Source organism: Enoplosus armatus, chromosome 17 (assembly GCF_043641665.1).
Source record: "Enoplosus armatus isolate fEnoArm2 chromosome 17, fEnoArm2.hap1, whole genome shotgun sequence".
Classification (NCBI taxonomy): domain Eukaryota; kingdom Metazoa; phylum Chordata; class Actinopteri; order Centrarchiformes; family Enoplosidae; genus Enoplosus; species Enoplosus armatus.
Window position 1 is genome coordinate 5,495,889 of NC_092196.1, and position 14,364 is coordinate 5,510,252.

Below are 14,364 nucleotides of genomic sequence, written 5' to 3' on the forward strand. Positions count from 1 at the left end.
AAAAAAGGAACCAGTTCATGGTTTGGAGAAATAACGTCAGACAGAGCCAGAACATTACATAAGTATAGCATACCACTAGCCAATAATATTGAGAACAAGCTTAGTATGAACAATGTAACTTAGCACTTCGATCCTAAATCCTTTGCCCAGTGTTTACAGTGTTGACGACGGTGTTGAACAGCCTCTTATTACCAATGAACCACATGACACTGGTGATACAGCTGGAAAACCTGCCAGATAGTTCAATCTTCCACTTGACCCCCTCAATGAAAGCAGACATAATCAGTGATGTCACGTCCTCTCTGACCTTGTGACCTTTCACACACTTTACACACTTTCTTCACATACTAATCTCCTGGGCTATGCAGCCAAACTCCCTGCTGCCTGCAAGTGAGCTAAACTCCCTGCCAAACAAGACCAAAATGCAAACACACTTGCATGAAAGATGACCCGTCTCAGTTTTCAGCTTAACTGCACCTAATGATACCAGAATCCACAATTTTGCTTGCCAATCGAAAGCCAAAATATGTTTGTGTCTCCCTGGAGATGATGACAACTGAAAAATTACAATACAACTCCATTAAGTAGCATTGTGAAAAACTACAATTCACACTATGGATGATCATGACACAGGATATTTTCATAAACCTGTCAATAAAGACCAATAATGACAGTAAGGAGCTTCATAAAAGAAATATAAAAGGTCGATTTCATGTCATACCTTGAAGCATGCAGCGGTATGCCGACTCAGAGATGGCATAGATGTGTGGAGGCATTTCGTGCCTCTTCTTCCCTCTGTACATCTCAATGATGTTCTCTGAATAGATGGGCAGGTTCTTGTAGGGGTTGATAACCACACAGAACAGGCCAGAGTATGTCTGTAATTAAACATGCAAAACAGACAAACATGGGAAATTAATAAACAGTAAGGAACAAAGAGATGCTGCAGCTCAACATAAGAAGCACTATATTTTCAAGAAATATAAAAACATATGAGCTACATATTTAAAATCCTGCTTGAAACAGGCAAAATAAACTCACTAGCCTGCCAGAATTGGAAGTGGACATAAAGAGAAACATGTTTTTTACATCAAAAAGGACGTTTCTAGCTTTTTAAATCATCAAGCCTGCATTCTATCAGCGCAGCGAGATCTGTCATTACCCACTTTTTAGGAGCTTACGTCATTGTAGCGGGCATGCAAAACAGTGATAGAGACAGGGCAGACTGACTAAATGAAACACTGAACAGACTCTTGTCTCTTGTGAAGCAACAAAAGACCCTGAGAGTCCTAATAAGAGTCTTCAAATCTAACAAAGCACTACACAATGTGAACAAAGAGTGTGTAAATATCATAAAGACTCATGTTGCAGCAAGTAGCTAGAGCTGCAAACATTTAGCCTACTTTCTGACTTGTGGTGTTGCATTTGGCTGTGTAATTAGCCCGAAGATCTCTCCCTAGAGAGTGTGTGGTGGTATGAATGATTCTCAGCTATGCTGTAGGCTGAATCGACCAGGCAGCGAGGCAGCCAGGAGTGAGAGGCCCTGGTGGGGCTCTCTCTCATTCTGCAGATGTTATAGGGGCTTTGAATTCCTCCTATAGGCAACACAGAGAAAGAGCTGCTTACCAGTAGAATGACTTTCATCACTGGCATGATGGGCTGACCCAAGGGAACCTTAACTACAGTTACATGCAAACAACTGTAAGAAATGTAACAAATATATGGACCTTAAATCTTTAAGACGAGTGAAATAGAGTCATAACGATAATGAAGTAATGTAGAACTAAAACTGGAGGTAAGAGTCAATTAGTAATAAATGAGTAATTGCCCAATAAATAAATCAATCACAGGTGGATTTAACCACCAACAAAAAGACACATATCACACACACATGCTTGATGGAAGTAGTCAGGCCTATCTGGCTGGGGGCCCCAGAGATCAGAGGCAGCTGGCTCCCTGCTGGCTTCAAGGTCAGGGTGACAGACATGTTTGTTTGAGCTGTCTCCTTCTGGGACCACGATGACGTTTAACACTTACATTACAAAACAGGAGGCAAAAAAAGGTAGGAGTACAGGAAAGGGAAATTAGATCTATGATCTGTAAAATGTTATTCTCTTCTTTTGGCTGCCAGCATGGCCGTCATGTTCATAAAGAGTTCATAAAAAAGCACATGTTCTCTGCAGACTGCAGTCTGTAATGAATGACTGAGCCTCTGTTTCAAAGAGCTTTAATTGTTTCAAGAGCCGTTGATTCTGTTATCCTCTCCTGTTACTCCTGCGGTCAATAAATGACATCATACCATAATACAGAACAGCCAATAACCAAAGACTAGAGAGAAAGACTATGTCCTACAGTGATCCTTTCATATCAGAGCCTCAGACATCGTGACATCTGCTTCATAATTAAAACTACATCCAAGGCCGAGTGAGGCGCCGTGCCGTGAGTGACTCAGCAGCCATAGGTTCACAAAGGGACCCCAGAGAGCAGACAGTAGCCGTTACGTAACAGCCCAGTTAGGGCCCTCAGTCAGCACTGAGCAACTGATGCTCTGTACTGCTGATACAGAAAAAGAAAGCAGAAAGAGGTAGAAAAAAGACGTTGGGGAAGGAGAGAGAGGTAAGCAGAAAGGAAGAGTGGAGCAGTGATCCAGCTGACAGGGCTCCCTCAGGTCCAATCCAGCTGAGAAGCTGAGGTGTAACACACAGTGAACCGTGTTCTCAGCCTTCCTGTAAATTGCTCCTAACCTGAGGGGAGGAGAGCGCTCACAGAGAGAGGTCTGCTGAAATTCTAACTCTCCACTCTCCTTTTTCGAGGCTAATGAAAAATTAATTCCCCCTTATCTGGAAACTGGAGCTGCTATAAATAGAGGGTGTGTTCTGTTCTCTTCGGTTCTGTAACATGCAGCACCGAGGCAGCTGGCGCGGCTGCACAGAGATACCTGGACTGTTGGTTCAACGTGCAAGCTAAAGGGTCCAATGGGCGGGGGGGTATTGTAATGTGAGGCATCATGTCTCCATATGCATGTTTTATTTGGTTAAACTCTTTTTGACCAGAGTTGAAATGGTGCATCAGTGTTTTCTTGGGAAACATAATCTGTTCTCTAAAAATAACAACACTGGTTGAATTTGACTGTGGCTTTTATTTATAGTTAAAGTCAGTGGTCCTTTATTAATCCCCCCCGATCTCTATGACCCATTAAACAAAAATGCCTCAAAATCAAAAAGAAGCAAGGAGTCATTTTATGCATGCTTGTTGTTGCACTTCAGGAATTATTGTGAAAAATATTTCAGGATCATTGCAGTTTCGCAACATTTACCCCTTCTGTTGCCAGCTAGCAGAGCAAACGGCTAACTCAACACCGGCTGCCAAACCAACATGTCTGGCCTGGTCCAGGAAAGAGAAGGTGATATTTCCACTGTGAAATCAGATCCAGGGGAGGGGATGCTGTGGCCTAGTAACAGCTGAGCAACACACAGGCAACAGCAGACACAACAGCCGACCCCATCTGCCATCTCTGATCAGTCAGGCAGCGTGCCTGCGTGGATGGGCCCTTCTCCATTGCAGAGGCTGGAGAGGGCACTCTGGGTGCAGAGGCAGCCTCGGTGCCATTGATCTGTGCGGAGTATAGGAGACCTTGACCATTCCCTTGACGTCGCTTCACTCTAGTGATTTCATAACAAAGCTTGCGAATGGTTCAGACTATGAACTACTGAAATATGATCAATACACTGAGACGCATGGTATCAAATCACATCAACAGCAGCAGGACACTCCAGCTTTAATAAGTTGGACATTCTTGCTCATTGAATTTTAGAAAGGGGTGGCCATTGGCTTAAAACTTATACAGCAGTTCTATTAACAATGCAGTGTCATGCTTCTGTTTGTTAAAATCACACTGACATGAAAAGTAAACAGAATGTCAAAGGTTAGATCAGGGCCCTGTAAATGTCCTGCAGAAAGAGAGACCACATGAGACTTTAACTCAAACAAGTAAAAACTATCAGCATGACTGTGCAGTTTTTCTATGCTGCTTTACCTGTTGCCCTACAGCATATCCAGCATTAGAAAATAGAAGTTTTGAGTAGGAAAATGGGACATGTTTGGCTCGCATATACCTAGCATTTGAATCACAGAAATATTCAAAATGCCATAAAAAGTAAGGATGTAAGAAATAAGATGAGGTCAAGATGCAAGGAAGAAAGACACAAAGTCCATATCATTATTGTTCAGGACCAGTGACGCAGGGAAGAGGAGAGCATCAGAGAGAGTGTGGGAAAGGGAGCAGAGTTGGTGAAGACAGGACGGACACTGAGCAGCAGCAGCAGAGCTGGAGTGGGTGGCAGGAGACAGACGGACGGACAATCTTTTTGCCATGGAAGAATGCTGAGGCTTTCTGACAGCTGAGGCTTATCTAACGACACAAAGGCCTGCTTGTAGCCCCGCTAGTGTGGTGTAGCCTAGTGTGTAGCATTGCGGTTAGCCTGTGACTCACCGCCTCACAGATAGCAAGCTGCTACAATAAATGAGTTGGCTCAACAGGCTGACTGACTTCACACGGATGGAGCCGTCATAGGACAGACAGAAGGGGCCAGCGTAGGATAGATGAATCACTCATAGAAATGCAGTGGTGGCCTTCAGGTTTCAGTTGCTGGCCAGTAAAGGTGTGTGACTGCAATCCACAGAAACAATATAGGCAGAAAGAGAAAGAGGACGATTGATTGATTGACACTTAATGCCAATATTATTAAGATGCTGCTGGATGTTTAAGTGGCAATGAGTTTGATTTTTGTTTATGATGACCTTAATATGTATGTGTGATCAGTGCCATTGACTTGTCTAGTTTGACAGGTGCAGGAGTCTGACTTTGAAAATTAAATTTGTGGGCCGTACACCACCACATTCACTTGCATTTTCAAACATTCAACAATGGAGGACAAAAGCAAATTACACAACAGCGCAACAAACCTGGATTATTACAGTATTGTGTACAGTGATGTATCTCTTTGTTATAGTTTTTTGATGGATCTCGGTTCAAATTAACGAGCTTACCTGTTTCTATTTTAAGAGTATGTCTGTCATTTGGTCTTATTACAAAGGCAGAGAGAGGAAAGAGCCCCTTAAATATCTGAAAGTGAAGTGAGCTATGGACTACAGCATGCATGCCCAGTAAAGAACAAACCTACAAAAAGGTAAAGATTTAAATAAAGCGCTGGTGTTGACTGGCCCTAAACTTTTAGCACACTCTTGCAGATCACACTATGATTCAGATATCGAAGTCTTCCCAACCACCTCAACTCAGAACACAGCCTGGGGGAGGCATTATATTATGTCTGCAGTGGATGTTGCTGAGCTCTGGGGGGTAAGTCAAATACACTGGAAAAGGTTTAGAACATAGAGGGGCTTTCTTCTTCTAAGAGAGAGCTGAATGGGAAAATTCTCTTCCTGATCGAAAACCAACACAGTCAGACACATGTTTTCAATTTCTTTTAGCCACAGGGCAAATTAACAAGCTCCAAAGCCAATTCTGAGCCACGAATGAGTAGAAACAATGACACTATGGTATGAGAGAGAAAATGAAGAGGAACCTCGGAGGGAACTGGGGAACTAGCATGTCAATTCAAGGTATATGGGAAACTGATAATATCACCTTCACTGAAGGGCTCACTTCTTACTCTACTGTCTCTATATGACTAAACACCCACATGACTTAAAGTCGTATGTAAAGTAATGAGTTAATATACAAAAGGGGATAGACTTCATCTGAGAGTCAGTGGTGATGTTTATTGTGTCTTGTGAGGAGGATAAATTATAAGTGCAACAATCCCCCCTGCAGTCCCTGTACCAGAGTCTCTCAGGTGATAACCAACCCACATTCTATTCCTGGAAAACATGTCACTAAATGGGTCAAGATCACAACTACAACTTAACAGAGCAGCTCCATCTGTGGTGAAATCGGATTATTGGGACAGTAGCAATGCTGTGATAGAGACCACTACAAACACTGGCTGTGATAAATTCAGAGGGGTGACGTATAATTAAGAGATTAGACAATAAAATCACTTAACTGACCATGGTGTCACAGGTAAACTTAAATTTGCATTACATTTTTGACCACAGATACCAGCTTTTCCAAAATACTCCATAAGCTGAATACATTTAAGAACATTGGTATTGTAGTGCCAATGTTCACAAGGTGACACAATCGTTCCCTGTTACCCTTCATTCTGGGCAAAATGTGTTTAGTTTTACACAGTGGAACTGCCAGAGAGAGCGAGAGAGGGAGGTCAAGCCATCTCTGTGATCAAACAAGGCCCACCAGTAGGGGCACCAGGCAGGACAAACAAACTGAAACCAGTAGTGTTTATGGAAGAGGCCTGCTTTTGGCTGAGGTGAGAGAGAAGCCATGGGGGGAGGTAACAATCTGCAACCTAGAGGCACTAAGGAGAGAAGATCCAGTGGAGGTAAAGGTCTGGCAATGGTTAAAAGACTAGCGAGATCTGTCACTCATACTGTGTGCAAATATGTGTGTGTGTGTGTGTGTGTGTGGTCAGGATTCATTCATTGCAGCATAAATGCCCTCTCTGTCCCCAAACAAAGACAGATAAATATCAGATCTTACTTTCACATTAGAGTGCAAAAGACAGACTGCTAAGCAGAAATACTGCCCATCATTTCGTAATTACAACAGCTAGGGGTGAAATTCAATCTACAGCTGTGAGAACCACGGGATCTGTGACTTTTAAGGTTAATCGTTTCCCACTGTGGAAAGTATATAATGTTACAGAAAAACACAGGCAACCTTTGAAGGGTCCAGGTCTACTCACGTATATGAGTCCCGAGTAGTAGCGGTCCTTCAGGTTGTGCAGCACAGACGCCTCGTTCAGGCAGGTGAGCTCGGCCATGTCTTCCACCTTGCTGAACTTGGGCGGGTTCATCTTCTGGATGTCGTCCTTGTTGATCACCACCTTCTTACCGTTCTCGGCCAGCTCCACCAGCACCTCCTCGCCACGCTCCTCCCGGATGCTGGCCGCTTCAAAGCCGTGGCGCTCTGAAGGGACCCACACCAGCTTCTTGGCCGTCCAGTCAGCCTGCGTGGCTGGGTTGTAGACCACAGCCCGGTCCACAAACAGGTACCGCTCCGGGTCCTCTTGCCCACTCCGATGAGACATCTTACCTGGGGTTTATCAGAGCAATGTGGCCACCTAGAACAGACAGGGGTTAGACTTGATATGTAGGACACAAAATGTCCAAAACAGAATCCACACCTCATGTGTCCTCTCTAATAGCCCTTTATGTCTCACCCTCTGTGATCACTACAACTACTTCACTTTATTGTGACTGTTAACTGTAACATTTTGTGCACTCTGTGTAATTCATCTTTCCATTTCTAACTATACATATTTAGTCACAGTAACACAAATCACATTATAAACAAGACAGATCATTCTGATTTATGACTGAAAGATCTGCCCTCAAATCGGAGTAATACAAAGGACACAGTGAAGAGGGGACACCATATGTCACCAGTTCAGAGCATGACTATTGCTGAACTGTGACTCGAATTAAAAGTTGGAGCACATTTTAAAAACCAGGTTTCAGAGTGGGTCTGGTCTCACTGAACGGGTCTGCACAATAATAATGCGCATACTGCGTAGGCTCCACCGCTCTCACCGCAGATCAAACGGGACGGAGCGACGTCTAGTCCCCCTTTTCGCCTAGAAATCTTATAGTATAAAAAAAATAATCCACTGTAACACATGTCCCTGTCGCCTAGATAATATTTACAACTATGCAGACGGATGTTATACAACAGATACCATGACTGCGCATTGGCAAGTCCCCCAAAGAGGCACAGAATGAACGGAGACCAGCAGGGGGGAAACTCACTGCTTAAGTCCTGTTTACAAATATTACGCTAATTGATACCTGCGTCAATAAACCAGCACAACTGACACAGCTAGCTAAAGTAGCTGAAAAAGGTAACCGGGATGTGCCATATGATAAATAACGTACGGTGACGTTGGCTAAAAAGTCCAGTTATCGCCGGTGTAAACGACCTTTAAGATAAACAAAAACAATTAACGTTAGCGTCAGGGGGGAAAAAAAGAGTATCTGCAGCTAAGAACAAAGTAAAATTAAGTAAATATGTACTCGTAAAGCTAGCTTAACTCAACTATAACGTTAACCTTATAGCAGCCTATGCAGTTTCAGTGTTATCTCATTAACATGTATCTAAGTGACAAAAGGGTCAGTAAGGTGGGCTCTTAACTCACTAATAATGACTACAGTCAAACTAAGTTTCCAGAGAGACCTCCATCCTCCGTCCTGGGGGCTGCTCCGTTCATCCACACTCACGGTCTAATATCCACAACGCGCCCCCCCCCCCCTCCACTCCCCGTCCTCGCGGCGAGTAATCACTGAAACTCACCTGGTGTTAGTCAGCGAAGCAGCGGTCAGATCCTGTTCACCGAGCAGTCCGATATCCCCCTGACGCGACCCTCTATGCGACTGGCTGCTACACGCAAATGCAACGCAGGCATGTATTTGGGCTTTTTGGTATGCACCACAGGCACAGGGCTGTCTCTACACTGGGGCCCCTCCTAAACCGAGCAGACTTGACCGCTGCTGATGCCGCCGCTGCTGCTGCCGCTGCTGCTGCTCCCGCCTACGATGGACCGTGTTCACATAGAGAGTGACCATGCAGATCAATACGCGGCGCTGTGACCAGTCTGTGGGGGTGATTCACCTGAGCAGAAATGTGGGCTGTGCGTGCCGATGTCCGTCATGATCTATTTTAAGTCACGGCTAAACACATCGATGAGCATTTATTCTGGACCTTATGCTGTGGCACGCTTTTACAAAAATCTATCCCCCAAATATCTATGTACTGTACACACCCACTAGATGCAGCCCGGAGACAATTGGGCTCTCACTTTGCGCCCCCCCCCCCTCCTCCATCATTGGCTGGTAGGAACCAACCCCCCAATTTGCTGCAAACCAATGGAAAAATGATAAATATTGCAACTGTTGCTTGCCTATAATACAAAGAACTTCTTCTGGGACCTTCTGGTATCTCACAGGTTTTCATTCTGAACAAAGTAGACTTTAAGGGAAAACAAAAAAAGGGAGAACCAAAGTCTAGTTTTTTTTAAAGAAAGACTTGTCTAGCTTTACCCCATTCAAACAGGTAATATATTAAGTCATCATTCCCATTCCCCAGCTGCGAACTGAGACACCTCCCTCTTGTGTCTGAAAGAGACAACAGCAGCATGCTATGCTCACCTAAATCATACATCATTTGGGTTTTACAGAGGCGTTTTATTACAAATGCAAACATCTCACAGGGGCAGGGGAAAAGCATGTTTTCTGTAATTACATAAAAAACATGGTTTTACATCAAAAACAAAAAAAGGCATTGTATGTTGTGGGTATGTTCAGTCTGTTAATGTTAGAGGCTTCAGCGTCCTCCCCTCCATGCTGCTCCACCCCTCTTCTTCCCTCCTCCCCCACCTCCACCTCCACCTCCACCTCCACCACCTCGTACTCCTCCTGATCCTCCTCTCACTTTCTTCCTCACTCCGCTTGATTGTTCCGTGTCATCCTCTTCTCCATCTCCTCCTCTGGGCCTTTTCCTTTTCTCGCCTTGCTCCTTCATTTCCTGAGAAAGACGACATTTTTTTCCCTCAACTTCATGTTTAAAAGGAAAGGCTAAAGATGGTTTATGCAGCTCGTTTTGCACACAGCAACATGGTTTAACATTTTTGAGGTAATATCTAAAAATGTGATCATCCTGTCAACATGACTTACCAGTCTGGCAAATCTCTGGGCCTCGCTCACCCTCTCCACCAACATCATCACTTCATCTTCCTGGGTGGGGAAAGCGGGGAGTTTCTTCCCAATCAGGCTTTCAATTCGCTGGAAAAGCTCTACATCGTATCTAAGATGACAGAAAATGTCAGTTTACTTCAGTCAACTCCTTTTCACTTATTTACTTACAGCATAAACAGCAACGCGTTAGAAAAAAGGCAGCAGACAAGCACACGACTGAGTTTAATATGAATAGTACTAACAGTTATAATGAAGCCAGAATGAAATATCAAGACATTAAAGAGGAAGTGTGGCGACTAGTGAGAAACAGTAAGCAAATAGGAAACAGTAAGAACTGCTTCTTACTGAGTGACAAAAGTGATGGATTTCCCGGACCGTCCTGCTCTGGCTGTTCGTCCGACTCTGTGTATGTAGTCCTGTGAGGGCAGACGGATCCAGAGATTCACTCAAATCAAATCAAACAGACAAAATCATCAAACAGAGCAGCAACGTGAACATCAGCACCAGGGTACCTTGGAGTGAGTGGGGATGTCGTAGTTGATGACGCAGTCAACGTGAGGAATGTCCAGTCCTCTGGATGCCACGTCGGTCGCCAGCAGCACCGATCGAGACTTGGACTTGAACTTGTTTAGCGCTCCTAGGCGTTTATTCTGACCAACAAAGGGAGGAAGACCCAGAGAGTGAATATGACATTAAACGGACATCAAAAAAGACTCTGCAGAGAAGCGTTTAGCACTGACGGAAATGTTTCCTCTAATACAGTATGTGAGAGTCCATCTATTTACAGTATATAATTGTATCATTGAAGATTATGTAGTGATTCCAAGTACAATAAACAAACAAAAACTATGCAGAATAGTTTGGCTGTACCAGCATGTACACCGGTCTCTGGGCTTTCATGTCAGATCTGGTGGGGGGGGGGAATGTGTATTGCTGTATGGCACAAAACCAGAAGAGGGTGCTGTTCTTCCAGCCCAAATGGCGCCAAAGCTATTATAACATTCACACAGCGGCTACAGAGGAATCTTCTGATAGAAGATGTAAAGATCTCTAATGTGGTGGATAGTGTTAATGAACAATTGCTACAAACACACTGGCAATAATACGATGGAGACAATGATCTGGTGATGTTTATCAGAATCAGAAATACTTCCCTGGGGGGGGGGGATTACACTAAAGGAAAAAAGTAAGAAAAAATAAGAAAACAGCATGCGCATTTCACTTGACAAATAACAAATAACTAAAAATTACACTGTACATTTTGGCACCATCAATTCCCACAACGACGTCTTCAGGCTGCACTAAAGAACGCTGTTCCTAACGGTGTAATAATGTAGGGCTGCAACTAATGATTATTTTCATTTTCAACCAATTATCAGCAAAAAATGTCTCAAGTTCCCAGAGTGCATGGTATAATCAAACAAAATGTCTCCTTAGGTGTGATCAACAGTCTAAACCCCAAAGATACTCAGTTTACCATCATAGAGGACTAAGAAAACTAGAAAAGAACCAGAAATTGAGAGTCTTTTCAGCTCTGAAAAGCTCTTCTTTTTGTTTACTGTGTGATGTAGGCCTAGCAGTGGACAGCTCTGCACCAGTGTTGGCTACTGTACTATAATGACAGGCCTTATGAATGACAGTGTTGGTCAGTAGAGACAACTCAGCGGCAGCAACTGTTTTAACAGTTTCATCAAGTATGTGTGAACAGAGAGAAACGGAGCATTCAAATAGGTACCCTGTGCAACACTGATCCCTCTGTCATCAAACCATTACAGCTCAGTGTACTTAACATTATCACAAGACCAACTGGATTCCAGGAAGTGCGCGAGTGAGTGTGAGAGATGGCCTCTGAGGTGAGAACTGTGTGTGTGTGTGTGTGTGTTCCTCTGAAGCTCTACCTGACTCATCTGGCCGTGAAGAGGGATAGCAGTGATGCCGAGGTTCCTTAACAACAGCGCCACCCGCTGGGCGTTGTTACACGTGCTGCAGAAAATCATAAAGGAGTTGCCGGCCAGCTCGTTCAGGATGGACACCAGGTAACAGTCCTGCCACGAAAAACAAACAAGCACAAAACGGTGTTACAAACTCCAATATGCTTGATAAAAATACCATTACAAAAGTGATTTCAGTATCACTACACATGGGACGAGAACATGCATTTCTGTGTGGCCCACCTTGTACTTTGATGGTATGAAGACGTAGTATTGCTGCAGCTTGTCTACTGTAGAGTATTTGGTGGATACCGCGCACTTCACAGGATCTTTCAGAGCTGCTCTCTGCAGTTTCTGGACCTGTAAACCAAGTGACAGCACATCAGTGAAAAACATGCTCTACAAGTGGTGTATTGCTCTGGTGTCAGCTTTCCTGGTAAACCTGCAGCAATAGCAACCAGTAACACAGAACAAAGCAAGGCTATAAACACTACGGCTCACATGCTGCGTCAAATAGGCCCGATTAAAAGCCTTTGTCTACCTTTTTGGTCATGGTGGCAGAGAACAAGAAGGTGCGTCTCTCTCGGGGAATCACCTTCAAGATTTTATCCACCTGGGGAAGGAAAGAAAATGTACTCAATGCCTCACAGTGTCAGTGGAGTCATTGCTTCTGATTCACGATTTCGTTTCTTCATATCAAATAAAGAGACATTACAAAATGAGGGAACTGTTCCACTGTTTCCGATTACCCACCTCAGTCTCAAAGTCCATGTTGAGGATTCTGTCGGCTTCGTCCATGACCAGGAACTTCAGAGCTCGTAGGGAGAAGCCCTTTGTGTTCTCCATGTGGTCTATCAACCGACCAGGCGTGGCTGTAAACACATTTGATTCACTTCATCACATTCATGCTAAATGTATCAGTTGTTTAAACTGCTGAATATTGAAATGACTGGAAAATAACAATCATCAATTTGATGCTTGAGATATGGGTGATCAATACTCCAAGTGAAAAGTTAATGTAGATGTTTTGCCCAGTAATGACCCAACATTGTTCATTTTAATACAAAAGATGGATACTTGTGCTTGCTTTGAGAGTCGGTCAGATTAAATAGGGACTTACAGTACAGTGTGGGTAACTTGAATATTGGACATTATTTGAAAAATTTACAAATAAGATGCATTTATAATTAAGACAACCATCACAAGATTAGTTCTGCACAAGCAAATACACACACACACACATGCAGAAGACCATTAACTGACAGATTTATGGTCTTACCAATAACAATGTGAGGTTTTTTAGCCAACACCAAGGACTGGGACATCATATCGATCCCTCCAACTATGACAGCTGCAACAGAAATGAGATGTTTTAGGTACAAAAGTCACCTGCATCACTGCAAACCACTTAACCTTTCAATGGACACGTACCACACTTAACACCAATGCTGGAGCCCAGGGCCTCAAACTGCTCCGAGATCTGGAACGCCAGCTCCCTGGTGGGGGTGAGGACGAGGGTATGAAGCCTCTGGGGGGAGCCCAGCAGTGACTGGAGGATGGGCAGAGCAAAAGCACCCGTCTTTCCTGAACCCGTCTCTGCCAGGCCAATAACATCCTTCCCTGCAGTAGGAGAAGAAGGTGCAGACGGACGTTACAGAAGTTATGTGTATTGAGCAGCAGAGGAAAGTAACAATGTACATTTACCCAAGTACTGTACTTCTGTGACTAATTGTACTTTACTTGAGAATTTCCATTTAATTTTCCTTTCTAATTCTACTGTATCGGATAAAGAAAAACCTCCGACTGTGAAAAAACAAAAAAAAAAAACCTATACACTGTCGATCCCAAATAAACATAATGCACTGTTACACTGTAAATTAAACCACCCAACAGTATATAAATGGGTGGAATGACATCCACTACAGCCAGCTACATTAAAATTACACTTAAATGTCACTAAATCAATAATAATAATAATAATAATAATTCTGACTGGGCTCATTCTGCTGCATGATGGCTTTAACCACATATAGCTTATAATAGTTCCGTACGTGTCCTGCAGTAACATTTTGGAGGCAGTACTTTTCCCACTGGTTTTCAGTGTAACAGACAACACAGCGGCAGGTTACTGTGAGCGCTCACCTTGCAGGGCTACGGGAACAGCTTCCACCTGAATCTTGGTCGGACTCTTCCATCCCAGCTGATCACAAGCCTCACAGAGCACCTCAGTCACACCCTGTGGACGGCAAAGACGGCGGGTAGAGACCTGTACGTTGCTGACAATGATTTGCCACCAAATTACAACGGTTTAATCCGCGTTGTCAGATAGCAGGCACATTTTATTTTATCAAAACACAGATGGGGCTGGTTTTGTTTAGCTAGCTCAAACTGCTATGCTGCTGCTTGTTTATGTTGCTAACGTTACATCTCGTCTTGGCGCTCTGAGATAAACCTACCAGATCCTTGAAGGTCTTCACTGCCTCGTCAACATTTTCGCCGCTATTAACGTGACGGTCACCATCATCACTACTCGAGCCGTCGAGTGCTTCATCTGTGTTTGGCTTCACGCTTTCCTCAACGTCCGCCATGCTTGTCGCCCCAACGT

At 43.8% G+C, this 14,364-nt stretch overlaps 2 protein-coding genes across 3 annotated transcripts in view; both read right to left on the reverse strand.

The window, feature by feature from the left end:
* The window catches only part of LOC139299747 (myosin-10-like), a 50,953-nt gene extending 42,490 nt beyond the window's left edge, over nucleotides 1–8,463 (reverse strand). Inside the window, exons 1-3 of the mRNA XM_070922634.1 lie at nucleotides 8,429–8,463; nucleotides 6,825–7,202; nucleotides 722–878 (exon numbers count right to left, since the gene is read on the reverse strand). Coding sequence (XP_070778735.1) covers nucleotides 722–878; nucleotides 6,825–7,169 — 502 coding nt within the window. The 5' untranslated portion in view covers nucleotides 7,170–7,202; nucleotides 8,429–8,463. The remainder of the gene's footprint in view (nucleotides 1–721; nucleotides 879–6,824; nucleotides 7,203–8,428) is intronic.
* Nucleotides 8,464–9,297: 834 nt separating this feature from the next.
* On the reverse strand, nucleotides 9,298–14,347 carry ddx47 (DEAD (Asp-Glu-Ala-Asp) box polypeptide 47). Of its 2 annotated transcripts, XM_070923322.1 has the most exons (13): nucleotides 14,216–14,347; nucleotides 13,902–13,995; nucleotides 13,191–13,379; nucleotides 13,039–13,110; nucleotides 12,513–12,631; nucleotides 12,301–12,372; nucleotides 12,003–12,119; nucleotides 11,727–11,873; nucleotides 10,341–10,478; nucleotides 10,174–10,244; nucleotides 9,808–9,937; nucleotides 9,523–9,658; nucleotides 9,298–9,477 (listed from the first exon to the last, which is right to left on the reverse strand). In XM_070923322.1, exons 1-13 carry the CDS (start codon nucleotides 14,345–14,347, stop codon nucleotides 9,458–9,460), a joined length of 1,437 nt encoding a protein of 478 aa, XP_070779423.1. In that variant the 3' UTR covers nucleotides 9,298–9,457. The 2 variants fall into 2 exon arrangements, with proteins under 2 accessions (XP_070779423.1, XP_070779422.1); XM_070923321.1 differs by having other exon boundaries at nucleotides 9,298–9,658.
* Between the last annotated feature and the right edge of the window lie 17 nt (nucleotides 14,348–14,364).

Coding starts and splice junctions, on each gene's coding strand:
- ddx47 (XM_070923321.1), bottom strand. CDS start 14,347: ATGGCGGACGTTGAGGAAAGCGTGAAGCCAAACACAGATGAAGCACTC. Junction 13,380..13,901: donor TGTTCCCGTAGCCCTGCAAG/GTGAGCGCTCAC, acceptor CTCCTACTGCAG/GGAAGGATGTTATTGGCCTG. Junction 10,245..10,340: donor ACATCCCCACTCACTCCAAG/GTACCCTGGTGC, acceptor CTGCCCTCACAG/GACTACATACACAGAGTCGG.